The 24326-nt window shown below is 39.2% G+C and overlaps 1 protein-coding gene across 1 annotated transcript in view; it reads right to left on the minus strand.

Moving 5' to 3' along the window:
- LOC131436934 (protein prickle-like) overlaps positions 1-24326 on the minus strand; it is an 87649-nt gene that overhangs the window by 21837 nt on the left and 41486 nt on the right. Inside the window, exon 3 of the mRNA XM_058605931.1 lies at positions 12271-12868. Within this exon, the coding sequence (XP_058461914.1) occupies positions 12271-12868 (598 nt within the window). The remainder of the gene's footprint in view (positions 1-12270; positions 12869-24326) is intronic.

Consider the following 24326-nt stretch of genomic DNA (forward strand, 5'->3'; position numbering starts at 1 on the left):
GGAATCCTGGTCTAGGTTTAGATTCTCTGTCAATAATTTAGATTCAAGTTTAGAATTGAGGAATCCTAGAGAACTCAGGTTCAAAGTTTAGTTTCGGAAACTCTGTCATAGGTTCAGAAAACAGAATTCTGGCAAGTTTAAGGTGCAAAAGGTTTTACCCCCTAATTCATGCTGCCATTCTTACTTATATTTACGTTTCGTCTTAGACTCATCAGTGCGTAGTAGTTTATGTTGAACTGCTTCGTCCGACCTGACGGTTCAACATAAACCGCTAAGCAGACGTAAAGTTAATGCTTAGTTAATGACACTAAACTTTGAACCTATTTTGCACTAGGACTGTGAACCTGGATTTGATTCTGGACCCGAGTTCTCTAGGACTCCTCGGTTCTAAATTTGAACCTAGATTATTTATTGAGATTCTAAGCCTAGACCAGGCTTCTGAACAAGGACCCTGGATTTGGATTTGGACAAGGTTTCTGTATCTGAATACTGAATTTAGAAATGGTTTTGGAATCAGAATTCTGAAAGAGATTCTGAACCTGAGGCAGAAATCTACACTTGGATACTGAGCATGGATTTGGATTCTATCAGGTGTACAACTTTGCTTCCGTTCTTCAAAAATGAACAACTAGCAGAATTGCTTGATGAAGATTCATGCCAAACCCAAGAAGAGCTTGCCGAATCGTTGGGAGTGAGTCAGCAAGCCATTTCAAACGTCCCAAGGCACTGGGCATGATTCAGAAAAAAGGAAACTGGGTGCCGTACGAACTGAAACCGAGGGACATCGAGCGCCGTCTATTTGTATGTGAGCAACTGCTTCAAAGACCAAATCGTAAGGGGTTTTTACATCGAATCGTAACCGGTGATGAAAAGTGGGTTCGACACGATAATCCTCAACGCAGACAATCATGGGGAAAGCCCGGGCATGCTACTTCGTCGAAGGCAAAACCGAATATTCACGGCGCCAAGGTTATGAGTTGTATTTGGTGGGATCAGCTCGGTGTGATTTACTACGAGCTCTTAAAACCGGGTGAAACCATCATAGGAAATCGCTGCCGAACGCAACTGATGCGCCTTAGTCGCGCGCTAAAAGAAAAGGGGCCACAATATCAAGAGCGACATGACAAAGTCATCCTCCAACACGACAATGCTCGGCCTCACGTCGCAAAAGTGGTCAAAATTTACCTGGAAATGCTGAAATGGGAAGTCTTGCCCCACCCGCCGTATACCCCAGATGTCGCCCCTTCTGACTTCCACCTATTCCGTTCGATGGCACGCGGCCTGGCAGATCAACATTTTCAATCCTTCGAAGAGTTGGAAAAATGGATTGCTTCATGGATAGCGTCAAAAAAGGAATCCTTTTTTAGAGCCGGGATCCGAAAATTTCCGGAAAGATGGGAGAAAGTTGTCGCTAGCGACAGACAATACTTCGAGTATTACATCTGTGCGCACTTTTTCGCAATAAAGCTTTAAATTTTGGAAATAAACGGCGGAAGCAAAGTTGTACACCTAATTTTCAATGGACTTTGGTTCTGGGCCAGAATTCTGACCCCGGACAGAGCTTTTGAAACTAGAAACTAAATCCTGAACCTTGACTCTTCACCTGAATTCTGGACCTAGTTTCAGAACATGGACCCAGATTCTTGAGCGAAAATCGGGATCCGAATTCTAGGCCTCCATTTTGGACCTGGGTTATAGACCTGAACTCCAGGAATACGTAGGTTTTCGTGTGTTTTGGACATGAGTTCTGATCCCAGGCCCTGATTATGGGTCTGAATTTTCGACAGAAAATTTGGATCTGAACCTAAATTCTGAATCGGGAAGCAGGATTCTGCACCTGAACTCCGAACATGAATTTGAATTCTGGATCTGATCTCAGGATTCTGAACCTGGACCTGAATTTGTTTTCTGTTTTTAATGTGGAACACAATTTTGTTTTCTATATAGGGGTGCAAACTAGAAACTCAAGAAAAATACATGTAGAAATGTGGTCAGGTTTTGAACAATTACAGCTCAGTCAATTTTGTATCAATTATTAATATTATGTCACCATTTGATTGGAAATATTTCTACGTATTGATTTGAATGTTCATAGCCATGTATTTTTAATAGTATATCATTGAAATGTTGATTAATAGCTAGCAGTGTCCTATTTTGCATGCAAAAAATCTCCGGCATACCGGATTCCCCTGCCATAGTCGACGGTTTTGAAGGAGTAAGCGATATATCAAAGAGAAAGCAGCGCTCTGATTGGTCAATCGATGCAAAAGCGAAGCTGTTGGAAGCACGCGAGGCTATAAATATAAGCAAAATTATAGCTAACGTTTCAGTCCAACGTGTAGTATGCTAGAGGTAGGTTGTTGCTAGACAGCAAGACAAGAAGTGCCATAAAACGATTTGAAGCTTTTATTGGTATGCCCTGATCTTGTGTCATGAAAGATTGGATGAAATCCCATGTTATGTCGTTTCGCCTGAGAAATTGACAACTACCCCAGGGTAAATTTTGAGTGCATAAGATTATTTTCATATTTATATGAGATGAACTCGATTGATAATGAGAAAAAGTTTATCGCAGAATGGTAGTAATGGTAGAGAAACGCTATAAAAATAACTACTTGCATACAAAACTTGAACACAAGCTTGGCGAAAAGAAGCTTAAATATCGATATCTGTATCGCAAGCATGTACAAACATATAATTACATACATTTGGGCTATTGATGTAATTTCGTCGTCTAATAATGTTCACACTGGCTGAAAATAACATGTTTTAACGATAGTAATATAAAGTTAAAGCCGCACTGTTCACACTAAGAAAAATTGTTGTACCTATCTGCGTTGCCAGGTCATTTTTCCAAAAATATGCAGTCGGCGCAAAAATCTATCTGTATCATATCGGTATCAATATCTCTTCTACATAAGTAGTAGAAACGGTGAGCGAAAAAAAAGGTCCCACGACAACCTTTTCTCATGTCTATTCAAGCTAAAAACCAAAATCGGTACTTATCTGTGTGATCCGTGAATTATCGGTATTTTGGGAGAACATATCTGTATTGTGATATAGAGGTCAAAAATCTGTATAAATACCGAGAAATCGGTATACCTGGCAACGTTGGTACCAGTTTTCAGTTTTGTTTTATTATGATTACATGGCTACTATGATGGAAAACTGCTGTTGTTGAACAGCTTGTCAATTGACATCGAAAAGTGAAGGAAAATGCTAGCAGGGTTGTGCTTTACTGACAATTATATCATGTTATTTCGGGAAAACATGTTTTAATGTGACGTTTATGAATATGAAATAACGCAAAAGTAAAACATGTTATTTCGCTTAAAACATGAAATCAGAGTTTAAACTTGTTTTAACTCATAGTGTGAACATAGTATAAAAACAAATACAAATCATGACAAATATAGTCTATATTTTGGGTTCGCGTGTTCGGTGTTGGTTCATAATGAAGACTAAGCAGACTCTCGTGCATTTGCGGATTCAAAAGTGTGACGATTAATTGAAATTGTCGATCATTAGAAATTTTGGTTGCCTTGTTCCACATCAATAGCTCGAACAGCCCCATGGGGCTGATCCTTGTAGTTTTTGTATGAATTTTTAATGAAACATTGAAACTATTTACACTCATTCTTATTCGACCAACAGTTGATCGTAACTTAAACACTTAAATTTTCAACTTCTTACATTCGTTTTCTTTCTCATAAATTTCACATCATTTTTGCTACTGATATATTGGAATGGAATTGTTTTATGTGGAGGTTTTAGGCTATAGTACATAAGGAAAATCCTCCGGGAAAGTAGAAAAAAAACTAGAAAATTGGTTCATTTGGAATTGGAAATTTTCCACTCAATGCATTCTAGATCTCCGATGATTGTTTGGCGTGTATGAACTTGTGAAATGCTAGCTGACTGTAGAGCAAAATATGAATACTAGATTATTAATAAAACCGTTTGGCGCCAAACGAGCTGATTTGCGCAAAAATTTCACTGAGCCTACTTGATTCACGTGTTTCTTTATTTCGAATCACATGTTCAATCAAGTAAGGGCATCAAATGAACATTTTATATATTTTGTCCTGTTGTCCGCGATGTAAAGAGGTTAGGGCCACTATCATAGAGCATTATAATGATTTTTGCCTTCAATAATCATTAAAATTGATAAGTAGTTTTGATTTTCTACATCTAATCTAAACGAAGTGTGCAGGGGTCCGCTAGTTACCTATATAAACTTGTCATGAAAACAGTTTATTCACGGCATTTCTCAGAAAGATTTTTTTAAGTTTCGAAGCCCACTATTTGCGAATCATTGCCCACCTGTTAACAATTTTGAGTTTACTACCCACTAAAAAGAGCTAATGCCCACTAGTGGGTTATAGGGACTAGTTTTGGAATCACTACTCTAGAGCCTAACAAATCCTTTATGCTCTAGTAATGTGATATCAAACCCTTTTAGAATACCCCACAATTTCTTACAAAGTGAACTGCTTGTTTCTGTGTTCGAAGATACCAAAAACGCACAGTCGATAAAAACTTTCCAATCAATCGCTATCAAAAGCCAACCATCGACGTCACAATTACAAACAAACGAAGAAAAAAAAAGCACAGTTCCCCGCCTCCCGCGGAACCAACGCACCTTCCAACGACTCTGCGGTTTCTCGGCGCGTTACCGAGATCGGAGAGCAAAAACCTGCGACATAATTGTAGCGATTACATGCATTTCTCCTAGTCTCTCGGACCCTGGCCTCGTGTGATCGGTCGTGTACCCCCTGCTGGATGCAGCAGCAGCAGCAAAAAAAAAGAGCATCCCACAGAGACCTCATCCACCTTCTCCTTCTCCTCATCTTCCTCCTTACCCCGTTTGACACGAAACCGCACCGCACGCTATTCTGCGGAACGCAAATTATAATACATACCAGGTTGGAAACAAAATGACCGCTAATGACTCGTTGCAAGTCCCTTGACTCGAAACTTATGCTTATGCCCCGGTTTGATGATGGGTGGTGGCGTTGCATGCGCCCAGTCGCCCAGTGCCGGACACATCATCGATGGATGTGCCATCGAAGCAGTGGAGGCAGTTTGCCATTTTTCCTTCCCTGAACTATTGTCGTTGCATTTTGAAAGCCAGAGAGAGAGAAAGAAAGAAAGACTCGGACACTGCTGCAACACCTCCGCCACTATCAGTCTATGTCTTCTTCTTCTTCTTCTTCTTCACGGTGGCAGCTGAGGAAGGGCAGAGCATTCTCCCAGCCCAAGGCCATAAGAATTTTAATTACACGATGAACAACTGTATCGTCATTCCAGATGCAAATTTGTACCACGTTTACGAACGAGACGAAGTTATGAAAAGGGCTTACATACAGAAAAAAAAACCGTACGGAACACTGTTCCGGATATTTGGAAAGTCCGATGCAACTGACCGATGCAGGTCGGAAAATTGATGAAAATTGGTCCGGTACGGTAAGCCGCACTGAAGATGTGACAGTTAATTAAAGCCTCTGTGATGGAACCAAGCTACCAAGTTTTTAGAATATACGAGCGAAACGAGAAGGGAGGATAGCTTTCAAATGGGGTTCATGTTTGCGGACATGTTCGGACAACAGAGTAGGCTTTGTTCTTTTCATCATACGCAGTAGCATGGAAACTCACTGCCGGATTGTCTAAAGGGTTTCAACAGGTTCTCATCACACATTCACTAGCAGACGACAGACACCGACAAAGTGGTTATTCTGTGATAATTAATTTTGCGGAATATAATTCTTGTCATAAACTTGCTTTTGTATAGATTTTTTTATTTATCGCAAAAAGAGGAGACTGCTCTCATTTGTATGGACGTTACCTAATATACGTTACCGGTATACCTAAAGAAACAGTTTGGAATCATTTCGACGTTTAATATTTTTCAGATAGTTTTCGTTACCTTTCGTTTTAAGTTTCAAATTTTACTGTGCAGTTAATTTGAAGAACTTGAAAAAAAACAAAAAAAAAAAACAATTGTACTATTTAGCCCTTCTAAAACCAAAATGCAGAACCAGAAATGCCATTTATACAGATTTATCTGTATTTTATAGATTTTGGCGTTCGCATACTTATTTAAATTTGATTACAGATTTTCTAAATTTAATACAGATTTGTAAAGGTTCATAAAAAGTGAGAAGTAAAAAGTTAGACTAGTATTGGATTGCAGTACTTCTTTAAAAGTTTATCAATCAACAGACAAACAACTTGTTAAAATGGAAATCTTCGTTTCGTTTTCATTCGTTTGTTTCGAAATGTGTGGACTTTCAGCAGAACAACGTCGAAAAATTGTGTACAAATGGTGCACAGAACGCGGACTGTCACTGAGAAAGGTATCAAAAATGGAAGGAGTAAGTGAAAAAGCCGTGCAAAATGCAATCAGGATGCTCGGTGAGGATAACACCCTTGAGGATAAACCGAAAACGGGTCGAAAAAAAGGTCCTGCTAACCCTCAGTTGGATAAACGTATACTGAGGGCGTTCGAGCTAAAAAAGGAGGTTTCAGTTCGGGATGTGGCCAAAAAAGTTGGCACTTCGTAGTGAAATGTTCTTCGTGCTAAAGAACGTTTGAATCTTTGAACCTATAAGAAGCAGAAACAACCAAAACGTAGTCCGAAACAAGAAGCATGTACAATACGATTCTTGCTGGAAATTTGAACTGCATAATCATGGACGACGAAACCTACGTGAAACGGTATTACAAATCCTTGCCGGGACCACAATGTTATACGGTGCGAGAAGGGCAAGTGTTAAACCAGTCCGAGACATCGATCGAAGTCGAAAAATTTGGTAAGAAAGCTATGGTCTGGCAAGCAATTTGTAGCTGTGGCCCTTCATCACCACTGCTACCAGTTCGCATTCACTTCTCATCCAAGTCAGTCGATAAAACAAAACCGCTTACGTTTGGGACGGAAGAATCCAAGTACAGTATTGTGTGGTGAACATTAGAACGACCTCGAAAATGAGTGAACCAAACGAACAAAAGCTACCGCCGACACGAAAGAATACAATTATTGTTGACTTCAAGCAGTGCAAAATTCGACCTTCGATACGAGAACTAGAAGTTTCGCTAAGGGAGCAAATGCATCTTGACACTAAACGTGTGCATTTACTTCAATGCAATAAGACCAATAATGTTGTTTATATCCAGTTTTATAAAGAGTTGGAAGCAATTCAATTCGCTAAAGACAATAGCAATGTGCTGTAGCAATCACGTGGTTTCAATAAAAAAAGTTTGCTTCCGTCACTTCGATATGGTTGTCTAGCTTATCGATTAAGCTTTCTTTTCCTACCTAAAGTTGGAAGAATGAACATTGGGCGGCTATTTAGAATGCGTAGATGCCGATTGCCTATTCTCTCCAATTCTGTCTCTCTTTGCTGTATCGTGACCTTTGGACTCGCGAAGCGACGATGCGACTTACTTTTCATGTTCTTGATATTCAAATATTGACCCGAAGTTCGTTGATTTGGGGATATGAGACGGTTAGATGTGGACTACTTAAGGGAAAACGAGAATTCGGTTCGATTCCGAGTAGTCCAATATGGATTCGTAATGCGATTTCCGGTTTCTTAAATCCAAAATCTCGTATCTGAAGATTAACAGTTTCTCTGATCAATAATTTCAATTTGATCAGTGGAAGAGATCAGAGTGGTTAAATTTGTGTAGTTCGTGTTCGAAACAGGTTAGTCTTATAACATGAGACTTTTTGAAAGCAGGCAAAGTTACAGAGTTTACTTTAAATAGGTATTAGCGCAGTTAGGAGTTAGTTGAAAGTGCGGAGACTTTGCGTGCAAGTGCGAAGACCATCAAAAGGTAACAAAAAGGTTAACGTACGGCGTGTAGACAATAGCTTACAATGTCGATCAGCCGTACGACGGCTTTTAATTTCAGATTTTGCACTTGGTGAAGCTACAACTGCACCGCCAGCAAAGTTCATCCGTCCTCCTACCACCACGTCTGATCCATCTTCTTGTGACCGTATGGTTAGTTGCCATCAAAACGAAGGACACAGCGACTCCACGTGTCATCTGCGGCCATCGCAAATTCGCCGCGTGCCGGACTCTGCTCCGTTTTTTGTTGCTGGTATGCTGTTTTGAGGTCCAACACTACCAGCAGTTACCTTTCAACTCGAGGACCTCACCCGGAGAACCTGCGCTAGGAAGCGCAAATATCGACAGCGGCACATCTGCGCGGAATTAGTACCGTGCGCAGCAATACGACGTAGCAGGTAGCAGAAAGAAGGCTGGTCGACTGATAAGAGTGAGTAAACGCCTAAATCCCTGCGCAGGGTTTTATATCGGCAGCCGAAGCTCCGAAATTATAGTACAGTCCAGAATCTCTACCCGCACTTGCTAGGGCTCTGAACCGGGAAATAAAATGTAATTTTTGTCTATAGGAAATGTAATCAGGAGTAAGTTAGGTTAATATATGTAGTGTGTCGAATTAATGTTCGAATATAGTTTTAGTGGTTAGGAAATTCGATTAAATGTTCGAATTAAAATAGAAACCGTTAGGTGTTTGTTGGTCGAATAAATGTTCGATAGTGATTCACGTTTCTTAAGATTTTGTATTGTCATTTGAAGTGATATTCCTGTAGTTTTGTCTCTTTAAAGGGTCTCTGGTTCGCGGTCGTCTCGTTATAGTTTGTGTTTTAGTACTCTGGATTGGACTGCTCGGGAAAACAGTCCCCACTCTGGTTTCTTCGCTGGCTATTATTGGTTGTTTTTAGGGATTCTGCCAGTGAGGAATCTGCGAGTTGGTTAGGGAAATCGGTTGTCTATTCGCGAATTCGTTAGGTGATTATTAGGGATCGACCTTTGACACGGAGTACCCTTTGACGTTTGCGTCTTCCGTTTCGTTTCCCCAAGATTATTGTAATCTGACCCGCTCTGAGGCGGAGTTTCTAGTCGGGCAACATTTGAACGTGACAAGTGGTCCTCGTAAGAGGTGGCGCTTAAGCCACTTGTTCGTAGATCTGGGAAACGATACAGCAGACAGTTCCGTAACACCGTAGTGCACGCTACAGTGCACTATGTGGAGCACGAGAACATTAAGTACAACATTTCAGTATATATGGAAGATAGTGCTATAGAAGCGCGTGTGCATGATCTTCCCTCAAGCGTCACCGATTCATATATTCACAAAACTATGTCTCAATACGGAGAGATGCTCTCTATCGAAAAAGAAAAGTGGAAGAACTTTTTCCCCGGTATTCTAAATAGCGTACGTTTGTTACGCATGCGCTTGAAAAGGCCTATACCTTCTTATGTAACATTCGGTCAGGATACAAGAATCCCGTGCAAATCACTTGTTACCTATGACAATCAGATAGCCACATGTCAATATTGCCAAAATGCTGTTCACTACGGTAAAGCAAAGCAAAGTCTTGGCATTACATTCCTTTGGTGGAATTTGGCCTTCCTGTTTCAACATACTTCGCAGCCGATTCTTAGTGTACAGAATATCATTGCATGGCTAGTACTATGGATCCTACTGACACTAAGAATCCTTCCAGGTCGGGGCTCGAACATACGACAACTGGCTTGTAAGACCAGCATCCTATGCATTGAATCGGTAAGCCAGGTGATAAACCGGACAAGGAGACAACTATACCAAAGGACAACGGTGCTTCCTTCACACCAACCCCAAGCAACCCTAGTACACCTGTGACAGTCACCAACAACAGTGAAATATCCCCTTCAACGAAACCATCCAACGTAACCCCCATAGAACAAAGTACACCAGCTGCTGTTAACAACTTACCATCACCGACCAGCAACTGCAAACAATGTACTACAAGGCGCATCTACAACAACTAGCAACGAAATCAACAACAATACCACGGCAATGGATGACGAGACGAACCACGAACAAAATGCCCCTCAATCCCCGCAGGAGGGAAATGGAAGCTCCTCTTCCCCTAGAAAAAGGGTGACAACGAGATCCAATACAAAAAAAAATCTGAAAATTCAGCTCAATCGGCCACGTAAAGCTTGAAGGCAAATAGGCCTGAATAAAAAAAAATATCTTTTAAATTAAAAAAATCACCACTGCTGCAATGAACAGCGAAATATACATCAAGGAATGTTTACAAAAACGACGTCTACTCATGATTCGAAGCCACAAGGATCCTGTTGTCTTCTGGCCAGATCTTGCTTCTTGCCACTACTCGAAATCAACGGTAGAATGGTATACTACCAAAAATGTCACTTTCGTCCCAAAAGACATGAATCCACCAAATTGCCCACAACTTCGACCAATTGAGGAATTTTGGACATTAACGAAGGCACATCTTAGGAAACATGTCTCGGCAGCCGAAACCATTCACCAGTTCGAAAAAGATTGGAAAAAAGTGTCAAAACTTGTCGCCAAGAGGTCTGTACGGAATTTAATGAGGAACGTTCGCAAGAAGGTGCGCCAGATAGTCTACAGTGACCAAGTAGCAAATGTTGAGAATAATATTCTGTTGTTGTAGTTAGTTTAATATTATCAGTATATCGAATAAAATTTGAATATCTAACACTTGTGAATTATTTACAGCAAAATCAAAGAGCGTCCATACTTTCTGGGACTGTCTTAAACCTTCAAAAGACAGCTGTTGAAATTCCATGATATTCTATTCATTAGTTTGTGAGTTATTGTGCTAAGAGGGACGCTGCTTTTGTTATTTTCAGAACAATGGATCAAAAACAATTTCGTGTTTTAATTTTACACTGCTTCTTGATGAGAAAAAATACCGTTCAAGAGAAACTATGGCATGAAAAGTGTTTTGAAGACTCCGCCTCATCAGAAACAACAATAAAACGTTGGTTTGCTGACTTCAAACGTGGTCGTAGAGATACCGATGATGCAGAACGCTGTGGACGTCAGAATGAGGCGGTAACACCAGAAAACATAAGAAAAATCCACAACATCATCGTTGTGAATGATCGAAAAGTGAAGTTGAGTGAGCTAGCTGACATCGTAATGATATCAAAAGAACGTGTTGATGATTCTGAGCAGTGTTTGGTCATGTTTAAACGTAACAAACCAGAATTTTCGCATCGATATGTGACAATGGATGAAACATGGATTCGTCACCTCATTCCGGAATCAAAACGAACGTCATTTAAGTGGACAGCAACTGGTGAACCTTGTCCAAAGCACAATAATCGACTGGAAAGGTTTTGACCGCGGTATTTTGAGATGTGCGTAGTGTAATATTTATCAACTATCTTGAGATCGGTGAAGACTGAAATTGCAAAGAAGCGACCGCATATAGTAAAGAAACAAGTGTCACAAGTCAATCAAAACAATATCAAAACTAGATGAATTGAATTTCGAATCGCTCCCACATCCACCGCGTATTCACCAAATTTGGCTCCCAGCGATTACTGGCTGTTCGCGGACATGAAAAAAAAATGATCGCCGGTAAGAAATTTCGCACGAACGAGGAGGTTATCGTTGAAACTGAGGCCTATTCTGAGGCAAAAGATAAATCGTTCTACAAAAGTGGTGTTGAAATGTTAGATGTTAGACGCTGGAATGCGTTAACTAAAAAAGGAATTTACGAAACTCATCATACAGCGTTTTATCAGCGTATAGGAAATGTGGTGCAATTCACCTGAAAGCTTAATTAATTTTGACATTCACCCAATTGCCTGAAGTGAAGTTATAATTTCATGCCGAAGCTGGAAAACCGAGAATGCACTTCTAAACAGCGTAACCAGTTTATGTGCAAATTTTTATAATTGGATGCAAGTGGCATGTTTTTGCGTGACGAAACAAAATATAACGGAATTTCAAGGCTGGCAACTGCCCGTCGTCCGAAATACCCTGCCAAGAATTCATTCCGTGAGGGGGTCTCTCTCTCTCTCTCTCTCTCTCTCTCTCGGGGCTGCTATCGTCCGGAAGATTACCTTTTATCGGTACATCTTTCGCCTGGAAGGCAAAAGAAGCACACAATTATCGGCATACCGTTTTGCGTAGAAGATTGCAACTCGCTCGCTCGCTGGGAACTGCAACTGCAATTGGCCGGCGCGTTATCGCAGTGGGCACTATCAGCACAACGCGATGAACATGTCCAGCCTCGGCACCCTCGGAAGCGCGGTGTATAATTAAATTGGAATTTCTGATAGTTAATTGTCACACGATCGTATATTGAAAGAAGAAAAAAAACAGAACACTGGTCATCGGTTCGACGGCTCAAAAAAAAAAAACGTGTGCCTTAACCACCTTACGCATTAATTCAGTTTTGCCCACACTCACCTGGTCCGGCCGAAGACCGGGAGGAACCCAAGTGTACTCCTCTAGTGCACAACCACTGTCATCGTCGGACTGGGAGTAATTGTGACCACCGCCACTGACACCGACTCCTCCTCCTCCTCCGTGAATTTGTTGCTGTTGATGTTGCTGCTGGTGGTGGTTGGGAGGGAAATTCGGTGAAAAAGTTTGCTGCTGCTGCTGTTGACCTCGTGGTGAGTGATGATATAACGCAGGTGCAACCGGCTGTGGCTGATATGGTCCATGAAGATGCTGCAGGTGCTGGGGATGCAGGTTGCTACTGGTCTGCGAAAGAGCGTGCGCACTGTAAATCGACCGTGGCCCTCCGTGGCCGATGTCCTGTTGTTGTTGTTGTTGTTGTTGAAGCTGCAACGGTTGCGATTGTGGTTGCAGTGGCGGTAGGAAGTCACTCACCGAAGCCGGCGACGGAATCGCCGAGGCCGGATGATGCTGAAGCGACTTGTGGTACGCCGCCTGGGGACTCAGCGGGACCCGGTTCATGTCGTACTCGAAGGAAGGTTTTTGGTATGGGTACGACGACGACGACGACGACATTGGCACGACGACGGTTGGTGGGGTGATCCTGGAAGAAAAAAAGGAGAACAGAAAAACGGAGCGTGTTAGAGAAATTGATTAACAGGTGGAGATAATCTAATAGATTTCGACGCCGGAATCTAATTGGCCATTGGGAATGACTTTCGTAATCGGAATTGGCCAGACCGGTCTAACAGTATACCGAGACTCAAACGTGCGAAAAGAGCTGTTTTTTTTTTTGCACTTCTGTTCAGGTTAGGTTAGCTGTCGAGTTGACCTACAAAAGCTATCTGCTCTTCGGCACGCGTGTTCGAGTTCGTACTCGTAGTACTACGAGTATGACGAAAGCGAACATGGGAAATTGGCCAATGTTACGACAAAGCGGAGTCTTCCGTCCACAATTGGGTTAAACTTGATCTGGTGCGAAGGTGAGTTGCAAATTTGCCAAGTAAAAAATGGATCCAATCCGCCACGATTGAACTGATTAAAATTTTTACATGGTTTTCGCGTGAACCTGAGGGAAAAAAAGCTGTTATTATTGATTTACTACGAAGAAAATTGGTTTGTTTTGTAGGTGGTTTTCGTTTAGAAACTGATGAAACTAGTTCGTAACACGTTGGTTGATTTTTAATAGTTTTTCTCATCCGTTTATTCAACTAGAAAATATATTTTAATAGAGATTAAATGCTCGGGACTCTTCATCGAAAGAGACGTAAACTCTTAGTTTTAAATTTCATAAACTCTTATATCATGACTCCCCGGAAATCTGTGACGACTTTTTTTTTCCATAGAAGAACGTCGATGGGTGATATTACCTTAGAAGATAAACGTCAAATGATAGGTTGTGAATTAATTTGCGTGCTATGGCTCATCTGTTATCACGGACTCGGGAAAACTTCAAAAATCACTCGAATATACACTGAGGTATTTTTTGCGCCGTTTTTTGTGCGTTTTTTACGTGGATTTCCAAAGTTACGCGTTTTTTTAAACGTGAATTTTCAAAGTTATCCGGTTTTCTTATTTTGTCTTAGGGTGAAACCAGAGTGGGTGCGACACGCGACGCGAAGCGACACGATACGTAACGCGAAAGATTTCCAATGAAAGATAGTTTCCAGAGTCAAAGTGATTTGTTCAGTAGTAACAAAACAATATAATTTATTCAGTTTTGCAATGACTGAGCGGAAACATATATTGGAGAAGCCAAATGAATAAATAACTAACGGAAAAGATGAATTTTTGGAAAAAGATACGCTCAGAGACAGAAGACAGAGACGCTCCTGTCTCTGAGAGTATCTTTTGCCAAAAATTCATCTTTTCCGTTAGTTTTTCATTCATTTGGCTTCTCCAATATATGTTTCCGCTCAGTCATTGCAAAACTGAACTTAGTTATGGCGGCTTCACGTCAAACAACTAAAATTAATAAATCAATATAATTTATTTATGTTCATATTTATTGAAAAGAAAATTTTGATTAAAATCAAACGAAAACTGGATTCACTCTTATTTAATCCATCTACAAGCTGTAGTGTCAACTGCTCCAGCTTTATCCGAAGTTGTAGCTTTTTTGGAGAATGCAAATCTTTCACGCACTGCGATGTTTTTTTTTCTCCAGTTTTCCTTACTTTCGAAACTTTAATTCTAGAACTAGTGCCGATCGGCTATTCTTTTCGGAATTCTTTTCCACTTTCTATCTTCAAGACGTAATAGAATAGCAACTGATTGTACACTGGAAGTCTTTGCTAGGTCAAATGTTTCAATCTGGCTAGGTGCCATTTCAAATGATCCTTTTGAAATTGATTCCAAAACGCATTTCGTTGAAAATCTGCTTCGATGAGAGCTTCGATATCAATCAAATTATCGCCATGATGAAAAATAATTTAGGAAACCTTTGTCGCTTACTAGCCGCATGAAAAACTGCTTCGTTGTTTGTCGCACCGAAAGTCGCTTGTCACTACGCAACGCCTTGTGTTTATTCTGAAATACATGTTAATATCTTGCTGCAAACAAATGAACGAAATACATAATTTTGATGATCGCATCGCTTCGCGTCGCGTGACTGGCCTACTCTGACTTCACCCTTAGAAATGCATGAAACGTTGGGATCTGGCGTTATCCCGAAATTTCTCTGACACTAGGAAAGATTTTTAGATTACACCAGCGCTCGACGTTTCAAGCATTTCTAAGAAATTTGACATCAGAAAAAAAATTTGATTTCGGAAATCTAAAAATTCCAAAGTCGATCGCTTTTAAACAAAATTTCTGACATTACACCAGATCTGGAAGTTTCATGCATTTCTAAGATAATTGAGCGGTTTTTACGTGGATTCCCAAAGTAACTCGGAGTTTCTTTTCGCGCGGGTTTTTATGCGGTACGTATCCCCCGCGTAAAAAAGGCCTAAGTGTACTTTCTATTTTTTTTTTCAAAATACTGAGTTTTTCACATTCCGTTGATATGAAGCTAGCTGAATGTCGTAGGTGACAAGCGAGTTACGCGGAATCCTTGTGTCTTGGACGATAGTCAAATAAGAGTGTATTGCCTGTGTAACACACGTACGCCATTCATTCGTACTTCATATTTCGATAGAAGGAACATATTTTTTAAAGCAAAATGATCGATTGTGACGAATAAAATTTCATGCATATGAATATTATTTTTCGAGGTTGTTTTCGATGGAAAGGAATATTTAGTAACATTGTTTCTATCAATCATCGAACATATTTTCAAGATAACTGCAGATCTCGATGTTTCATGCATTTCTAAGGCATCTGACATATAACGTAATTTTCGATCTCTAAAAAATATCACCGCTTGCCTATTGAAGATTTGGCTAAAATTGTGCACTTTAGACACTAGACGAGAATATGAACAAAACTGACATGCTTCTTTTACACTTCGCAATATCCGTTCTTATCATAATTCTTTTACTGCATCGCTTCCAGAAATGTAACGGTGCATCGATATTGAATCAATTGGATTTACATCGATTGGATATACATTCTCAGCAAAGGAAAACTTCTTAAAACCCTTTGGGAATACTTTAATGGGATCTGTGGAATTTATTAACAACTACGGTGTACTTTTTGGGACCATTTATTTATCTAAAACAAAAATTCTGAGCCAAGATTCAGGAGCTGCAACTGAATTTAAGAACAAAATTCGAAATATGGAACAGGTTCAGAATTCAGTTCCGAAATTCTGGTTCAAAATCCAGGTCAATAATTCAGTTCCCACGAATAATTTCAAATTTCAAAATGCAATTATAAATATTCGGTGTGATAGATTTCAATGATTATACATTCATTTGAAAGGTTGATTCATGAAATTTATTTATGAAAAATGTTTAGTTTCAACAGGACTGTGCTACGTGCCACACAGCCAACGAAACAATCTATGCTGCGATTTGACTACGGTGGATTATTTTCTTTGAGGAGCGATTAAAGATAAATATTACGTCAAACATCCAGAAACAGTTGAAGACTTCAAGCACGAAATTTAAGTTACTACTGATGACATAAAGCCAGGAAATATGGATATGTACTAAAAATGCCGTGAGGGTCATTAGAACGAATTTTTTTTCATACAAATTTCATGAATCATCCTTTCAAATAAATGCATAGTCATTGAAATCTATCAATCCGTTTTTTTATTATTGCATTTTTAAATTCGAAATTTTTCACCCTGTAGAATAATTTAACTGAACTCATTTTCAGAAACGAGAAGTTCTAGAACTGAATTCTGATATTGAGTTCCGACCCTGAATAAAGAAATTGAAAACAAGTTCTAGCAGGCAGGTTCTGAATTCTGAAAATGAATGCTGAAACTAAGTTTACGAATTAAATTCTGAAACTGAATTCAGAAATTAAATTCTGTTTCAGAAGGCAGTTCCAAAATTCGGTTTGGGAGTTCAAAAATATTATTTAGTTCCAGAATTCATATCTAAAACTTATATAGAATTTTTTTCAGAATTTAGAAATTGAAAACCTAAATCAGAATATCATAAACTAACATAAAGTAAGGAACTAGATTCAGTTCCCAAATCTAGTTAAGAAACCAGAGTCATAGTTTTAATTTCTAAACCTGTAATCTGGAACAAAGTTTTGAAATTGAATTCTGAACAAGTTAAGAACTCAGATGCACCAGAATTCAGGTTCTAATTTTTTTTTTATACTAGCCCAATTGAACATCGGAACTGAAGTGTGCCTGACTACCTCAAAACCGTCGTCACGGGTAGGAAAAAGGTAAGCAAGTGAGTTTTCCTTCTTGTTTCCACAAAATTGGAGCAAACTTCTTTTTTGATGCTAGTTAGTTATTTTTATCATAAATTACTGATCATATTTCTGATGGCATAGAGTAAGAATTATGTTGTTGTGTTTAGGACGACTCGAGATATTTGCGATTAAGTTCTATCCATTCTTCCACAGGGTGAATTTTGAAAAGGCGCCCCATAGTAAAGTAAGACGTATTCACGTTAAAAAAAAACACTGCATAATCGGCTTTCCAATTCGACTCTCTTTTTGAGAAGGGCCTAAGTAAAAATTTCTTGAAAATTACAAAAAAAAATGTATCTTATTAACAATTGGCCTGGTGTCCTCATCGTTGATTTAGGTAATTATTAAAAATATGTAGAAAAGTATACACTGAAATAAAAATTATTTCATTTTAATTGAGTTTCAGAAATCACACATAAAAATATTTTTCTCAAAACATGTTTGTTTATTTGATTACTGCAAGTGGAAACATATATTGGAGAAGCCAAACGAATGAAAAACTTACAGAAAAGATGTGAATTTTACGGTCACCTGTAATGTAATAAAGACCTAGCTTATAAAATGACGGAAAATTCCATTTGTAATGTTTCTATATTATATAAGAATGATTTTTTTCTGGTTCCGACTGTCATTTGCATTCAGCTATCAAGTGGCGACGGTATGACTTTGTAGGCATCAGTCAAACAGTAGTGTGCTTCTATGGCTCAGTCGATTAACGGACGTACTTTGTGATTCAATGATTCTCGGTTCAAGTCGCCGCAGTTGCCATAAGTTTTTTTTGTTTCATTCAACTTCATGGCATGGAATTTTTTGTTCACAGCATATTACCTGTTCTTGCACGCAATGAGCATCTTGAAACATGTAAAATCATAAGGTTTTTTCGAACAAAAGAAGTTATTGAACTTTGAACCATTGACCTAATAATTTTCTTTAATTCTTGGCAAATAAAAACGTTTGTCCATAAACTAGTAGAACCTACCAAGTAAAACATTTCTCAGATCGGTTAGGCCATCTCTGGGAAAATGAAGTGAGTTCCACTAGTGCAAGATTATTCGAAACCGAAATCCGGAAACCGGTATAATCGAAGTCGGTTCGAGAAAAGTGACTGGGATCCATTTTTGAATCTATGGCTACAATCTCCGGTCGTTAATCGAAAACCGGGAACCAGGAAAGCCGAAATAATTTTTAGTTTAGAGATTATTTTACTTTTTTCACTTCGCCGCTTTTGGTAACGGTATGAATATTTGAACAATCTTCATTTCGTAATTCCGGAATCGGTCAAGCTATCACTGAGAAAAGTGAGTGAAATCTATTTTGGAATTTATGACCACTATCTCCGGTGCTTCCGGAATCAGAAACCGGGAACCAGGATAGCCCAAATCGGTTGGTTTGGTCGACGACACGACCTGCCACTCGTCTATCGAAACTGTATCGCAAATTTAAGTACCCCTCAGTAACTGGTAATGTCAAAACGAAATCACCTGAAAAATTATAAAAACTGGCAACACAAATTGATAAATTATTGATTTTAAACAACAATTAACGAAACCTTGGTTACCGCTTATTGAAGACTTGAGTAATGTAAACAAAACTAACTGCCTCGAGTGGAAAATCCTTATTTCGCGGCAAGTTGCAAGTTCTGCAGCATCATTAAACGTCAGGGCAGACATTCGAGAAACTCCTCTACTTTTGCTCTGTTATTTGGAGACCTTCGCAAAACATATGTAAAATTTGATGAACATGAAAGACACTTGAAAAGTGCGGGAATCAAGCTTCTTAGGATCTGATCAAAATTATAGGTTCTTAAGTGCACATTGTAAACACCCATAAAAACAAGTTTGCTTCAAATAATTTGATAATTTATTCGCAAGCTGAAAATAGTCAGTAACTACGATTTCCCGTAAGGCATCTGGAACTTGTTGAAGTAGTCAAATGTCATTTCGGATACATTCAAATAATAAATTTCTTCGTTTGTTCCGTGCAGACTGGCAATAAATTCCTAGTTTGATGACAATATATTAAGCTATAGTGATGTTTTGGAAACTCGATTGGATATTCCTGAAAAGAATGACCAGCATCATGAATGAGTTTGATAACACTACATTACAGGTAGAGCTACTGGATAGCAATGATGATGATATAAGATGACGCATGTCTGTCATGTCAAATTTGGATATTAAGCACCCAGTTCCAGTCCCAGTTCGGTTGGTTCAAATCCAAAAAGTTAAACTTGTTGGTTGTGAGAGTTTCTGAATCTGTCACCAGTCACGTTGAACGTCCCCAGAGGGACGAGTCCCCGGCCGATGGCTCGCGGCACCTTGTACAGCTACGTACATTCTCGATTTCTTTAGAATAATCTTTAGTTTTTATTGATTTGGTACTGATGGCACACAATTTAAAATAATATAACTGTTTCAAAACTTTCTCAAACGGTTTGTTTATTTATTAGAGGGCTCCTTGGTAACAAGTTCATAGCAACTTAAGCAGTGTTGCTATAGAAAATTATTTTTATCATTATCAAGGGGTCGCTATATTTTTGGTAACTGACGGTGAATCACTCACGAACACTTTTTATTCAGCTTTTCCTTCGGAGTGCCTGGTCGTGTCGTCGGTTTGGTTGTCTATTGATAATGGCAACCGATTGGAGTAGTTTCGAGGCCACGTTATTTTTACGTTTTTGCTTTTCTCATACAGAAAGGTTATGCAATGAACTGTGGAATCCGATTTTTGAACCGAGGCCCAATTTTCATATACCATTCGACTCAGTTCGTCGAGTACGCAAAATGTCTGTGTGTGACGTTGTTTTTGTACTAACTTTTCTCGGGAATGGCTGAGCCGATTTTCATAAACTTAAGTTCAGCTAGGTTTATTCTCGCGTGACGGTATAAAATTTTTAACACACTTTACCCTATAATTCCGGAACTGGAAGTCGGATCCGGATGAAATTTGGAAGTTTTGTATGGGACCATGGGACCTTTCATTTTTCACCTAAGCTTCTTGCAATCGGTCAGAGATGGCGCTGAGAAAAGTGAAGAAGTAATTTGAAATAGCATCGTTTACACTAATCACCCTTTCCATTTGGAACTAAGTTCATGAAAATCACATGGCCTACTGCAACAAATTTCACCATTTTCTCCAAAACACGATACTTGCAACAAAACTGCAAGCTTGCTGTTATAACAGCTCACCTGGTGTGATAACTCATCTAAGCAGATCCTATCGATTGTGTGATAGTCACGCAAACCCAGCCTAAGAAAACCGAAACCGAATCCATCAAAGATTAGCCTCTTTTTAGCGGGGTGAAAAAAAAACAGCAACAGAAAAGCATCTATTTTACTTTCAAAAGACCATGTTGCACAACAGCTCACTACAACGCGATGCTGCTTTCATCAGTTAAGCCTTGGCCGCCTGTTGAGTCGATTAACGAACAAAACAACAACTACACCCCTTAATTTGGGCGTTTTTTTTTGTTTTCGCTGACGCGCCACCTTAAACCGCAAGAGGCGTGCGGAGAAGGGGCACGGGACGGACACGGGAAAACACTTTTTAATGATGGATGTCGCAACAAGTCGCAATTTAGGAAAAACAAAACCGTGTATTTGTGTCTTTGTTCTCTGGTAATTACGCTCCGCGGGTGTCATTTCCCACCAAATTTTTAATTTTTTTTAATGTGAATCTTTTGGCTGCCACTCGCAGAGTCAAACAGGGGGGGGTTCGTTTGATCCCAACAGCAGTAACCTCCCATTTCTTCCACGCACGTGAATTCGGCAGCTGTCATTCTATTAGATGGAAGCAAATGTTTGACCCATTGTTTTGTGCAGGAATTCGATTTTGCCGATGAATAATCTTTGGTGAAATTAAGCTATAAATGCTTTTTTCTTTACAACCGACAGCGATGTCCTCATTTCACACGACAGGTGCCCCCGGCAGATGCATTAGCATATCAAAACATAATAAAGGCAGGGAGAGATCGGGACACTGGGACTGGTTTCAATTCGCGTCATCGTTTTGTTACTTTTTGATAAGGGGAAATCGAATCCGAAAGAGTTGTAATAAAATTAAACCGATCGAGCTGATTGAAGCAAATCGTTTTATGTGTCATTGGGACGGAATCGACCCCAATCTAGGCCAATTTTAATTAGTTACTGCTGTTCTGTTCATCCTGAAGGCATCGTAAAATGCCAATCGAAATTCCTTTAACATTTCGCGACGCACGCTGATCTGGTGTGAATTTCATCTAATTTAATACAGGTTCGTTGCGCATTCCGAACGTGGCTTTGGTCACCTTTTTTTTCCTACAATAATCGATTCTGCAGGAAATTGAAATTTGTTTTCCTAATGATAATGGTTTTAATGACTCACGTTGTTTTTTATTTTGTCATAGAACAAAAATCGAGAAAGTTCGTGCTCTTCATTTTTCACGGCCAGAACACATTGTTCTGATTAAGAAATACAACTTCAGAATTCTGGAACAAAATTCAGGAAATGAATTTAGGATCAGAATTCTGAAACTCCGAGTCTGATATTAATTTCTGTTGCATAATTGAATTCCTGAATTTAGTTTTAGTATTTAAATCCAAAATTCCGAACTTCAGATTCAGGAGCTAGATTTGGAATTGAACTCAGTTCCTTTGTTCAGGTTCGAGACCCAAGTTCAGAATTCAGTTCTAGAACTCAGTTCGGAATTTGGAGTCTGAAAATGAGTTCAGATCCAAAATTCATGATCTGAATTCTGAGTCTGTTCCAGATTTCAAATTTAGTTCTTGAATGCAGTTCTAGTTCCTGAATCCTGGTCCACAATTTTGGCTCCAGTGTAGATAAATAATGGCCGGAAAAAAGTACTCAACAGTTGTAATCATCGGAAAAATCCGTTCTTTTTAGAACCATAATAATCAAGGGTGGCTTTTATCGTATCAAAAAACGCTCACTAGCAACTCTTCACATGATTCAACCAGTGCCATCAAAGAGAGACGGATATCATCGCAGCAATAAAAAACCGACATGGCTGATTTAACATAGAATCGACACCAGTGCGAGAACGCATTTCTCTCGATGACTCGGATCTGAGCATCACGGGTTAGCTCGCTGCTGTGGGGATTCTCTCTGAAGTAGAGATGGGCAATCCGTTCGCGAACGGTTCAAAAGAACTACTCTTTTGAAAGAATGAATGACCAATAGTTCTTTTTTTTACGAACGGTAGTTCTTCAGTTCAATGTCGTGGACTCTTTTTTTTGCTCACTCCATCTTTTTCGAGAACGGTACAAAACAGTTTAATAAAGAAAACTACTAAACCTCAGTTCTTGTTGGGATCTCGGTTAGTCATTCAACAAGCAAACTAACTATGAAAAGAACGAACGAACGGCTCTAGAGAACTAGTTTATTTAATAGAACTCTGCATCACTGAGCGGTTCTTTGAAACGAAATCTTTTGCCCATCTCTACTCTGAAGCAACAAACGGTCGCTTATTCTCGTCTCGCGATCCGATTCTATACGGGAAGTTGATAATTGCTATAGAATCATTTTACTATTGCCGCTTATTCTAACTATGTGCATATAACCTTTGTATAAGTTGGGTCTGTGAGTTTTGAAATACAAGACCCTGGTATGAGAATCAACAAGTCGAATCATCGATTTGAAATTTCGAAATTTCACACAGCTCCGATCATTATCAGACTGTAATTTTTTTTAAGGGCCGTGAAATACTCAGAGTATGAAGTGGAGCGAAGAAATGTAAAAAAATTCTCTCTCGGTTCATGCATTGAGAGATTCGAGTTCCTGTAGCATCTTCTACCGGATTGAAAATGTTGTATACAATATAGATAAAAAATTTTCTCGGTTATTTATATTCGGAAGCGTGGAAGAGGCATGTCAGTTTCAATCGTATTCACGTCGTCTAGTTATGTCTGTGACATTAGCCGCCCGCCTTTTAATTGCACTTTCATGAAAATTAATCAACTATATCATCATCATTCTGAGACACGCCGCGAGTTGTTCAATGGTCATACTGTTCCACCTGCTTATCATCGTTAAATTTTGCAGTGATATCCACCATTTTATCATGGCACTATTGGCAGCATTCTTTAACTGTAGTAGCAGCTAGCTAAATCCGTTCAAAATTTACCCGAAGCGTTGATCTGCCTTTGCAGAGCTTGAAGACTCATCTGCAACGAAAATCCAAAATCTTTGTCCTTGGCTTCAAATATCTTGTCAATTCAGAAAATATCTCAGTAAACTGTTTCGAGACGTGGTCACATGTCATTTTGTTCTGACAATCATTCTAAAATCCATTTCTAAATCTAATCATACGATTTCTTGGATGTTATGAAAAAAGGCTGGATAGGTAGTGTCAGAGACACAACGGGAAGACCCGAATACAGATGCAACAGACACGTTTCTTTCTCACCTCTAAACATCGAAAATCGCTTTCATTTGAAGATAGCTTGTGTGAATTTTGCATTCATTCATTTCTTCGTAGCTAGAATTGTAATGGTGTACGTATTCAGAAGTATGACTTATTCACGTCAGAAATATTCTACTAGAACTAGCATTTCAATGGAAGAATATAGCATTTATTTCTAGAATTTTGACCATGTTTTTTCTTTTAGGGTCGTCCACAAAAACGATGTACGGAAAGGGCAAGCAAGCGTGATGGGTTTATTTCTTGATACGGCAAGTTTAAGAAAAAAAATTTTATTGTTTATAGCCGAAAATTTAATCATAATCTTCAAACAGCTGTACAGTAGGTTTCTCTTGCAATTCTATTACCTTTCTATAGAGAAAGACAAAACGTTACTCCGGTATAAGGTTTTTAGGGAATTGCCGCTTGAATTTTTGAAAGGCATTACAAATGGAATTTTCCGTTCACATTTTTTTGTATACAGTTATAAAATTAAAATAACATAAACAAACATGTTTTGAGAAAATTAATTTTTATGTGTTATGTGTTAACCATCGGAGCTTACACAAACAGTGAAAAATCGGGTACCGTACTTGTTGAAACTGAGAACTGTCAGATGACGTCATTTTGCACGTCCAAAATGTCTCTGTTAAGTGCAGTGCCTACTAGGTCACTTTCCTTACCGCAGAATGCCAATTTCATTTATAGCCTTTTCACAACGGTCACCAAAATAGCAACATATCGTTCGGCACGTCAGAAAAGACATTGCACTCCGTTGCAAAACAAAAAGTGTTCTGTAAATGGCAGAAACTTTACGTCTGCTTAGCGGCTCAAATTGAAC

Source organism: Malaya genurostris, chromosome 3 (assembly GCF_030247185.1).
Source record: "Malaya genurostris strain Urasoe2022 chromosome 3, Malgen_1.1, whole genome shotgun sequence".
Taxonomy (NCBI): Eukaryota; Metazoa; Arthropoda; class Insecta; order Diptera; family Culicidae; genus Malaya; species Malaya genurostris.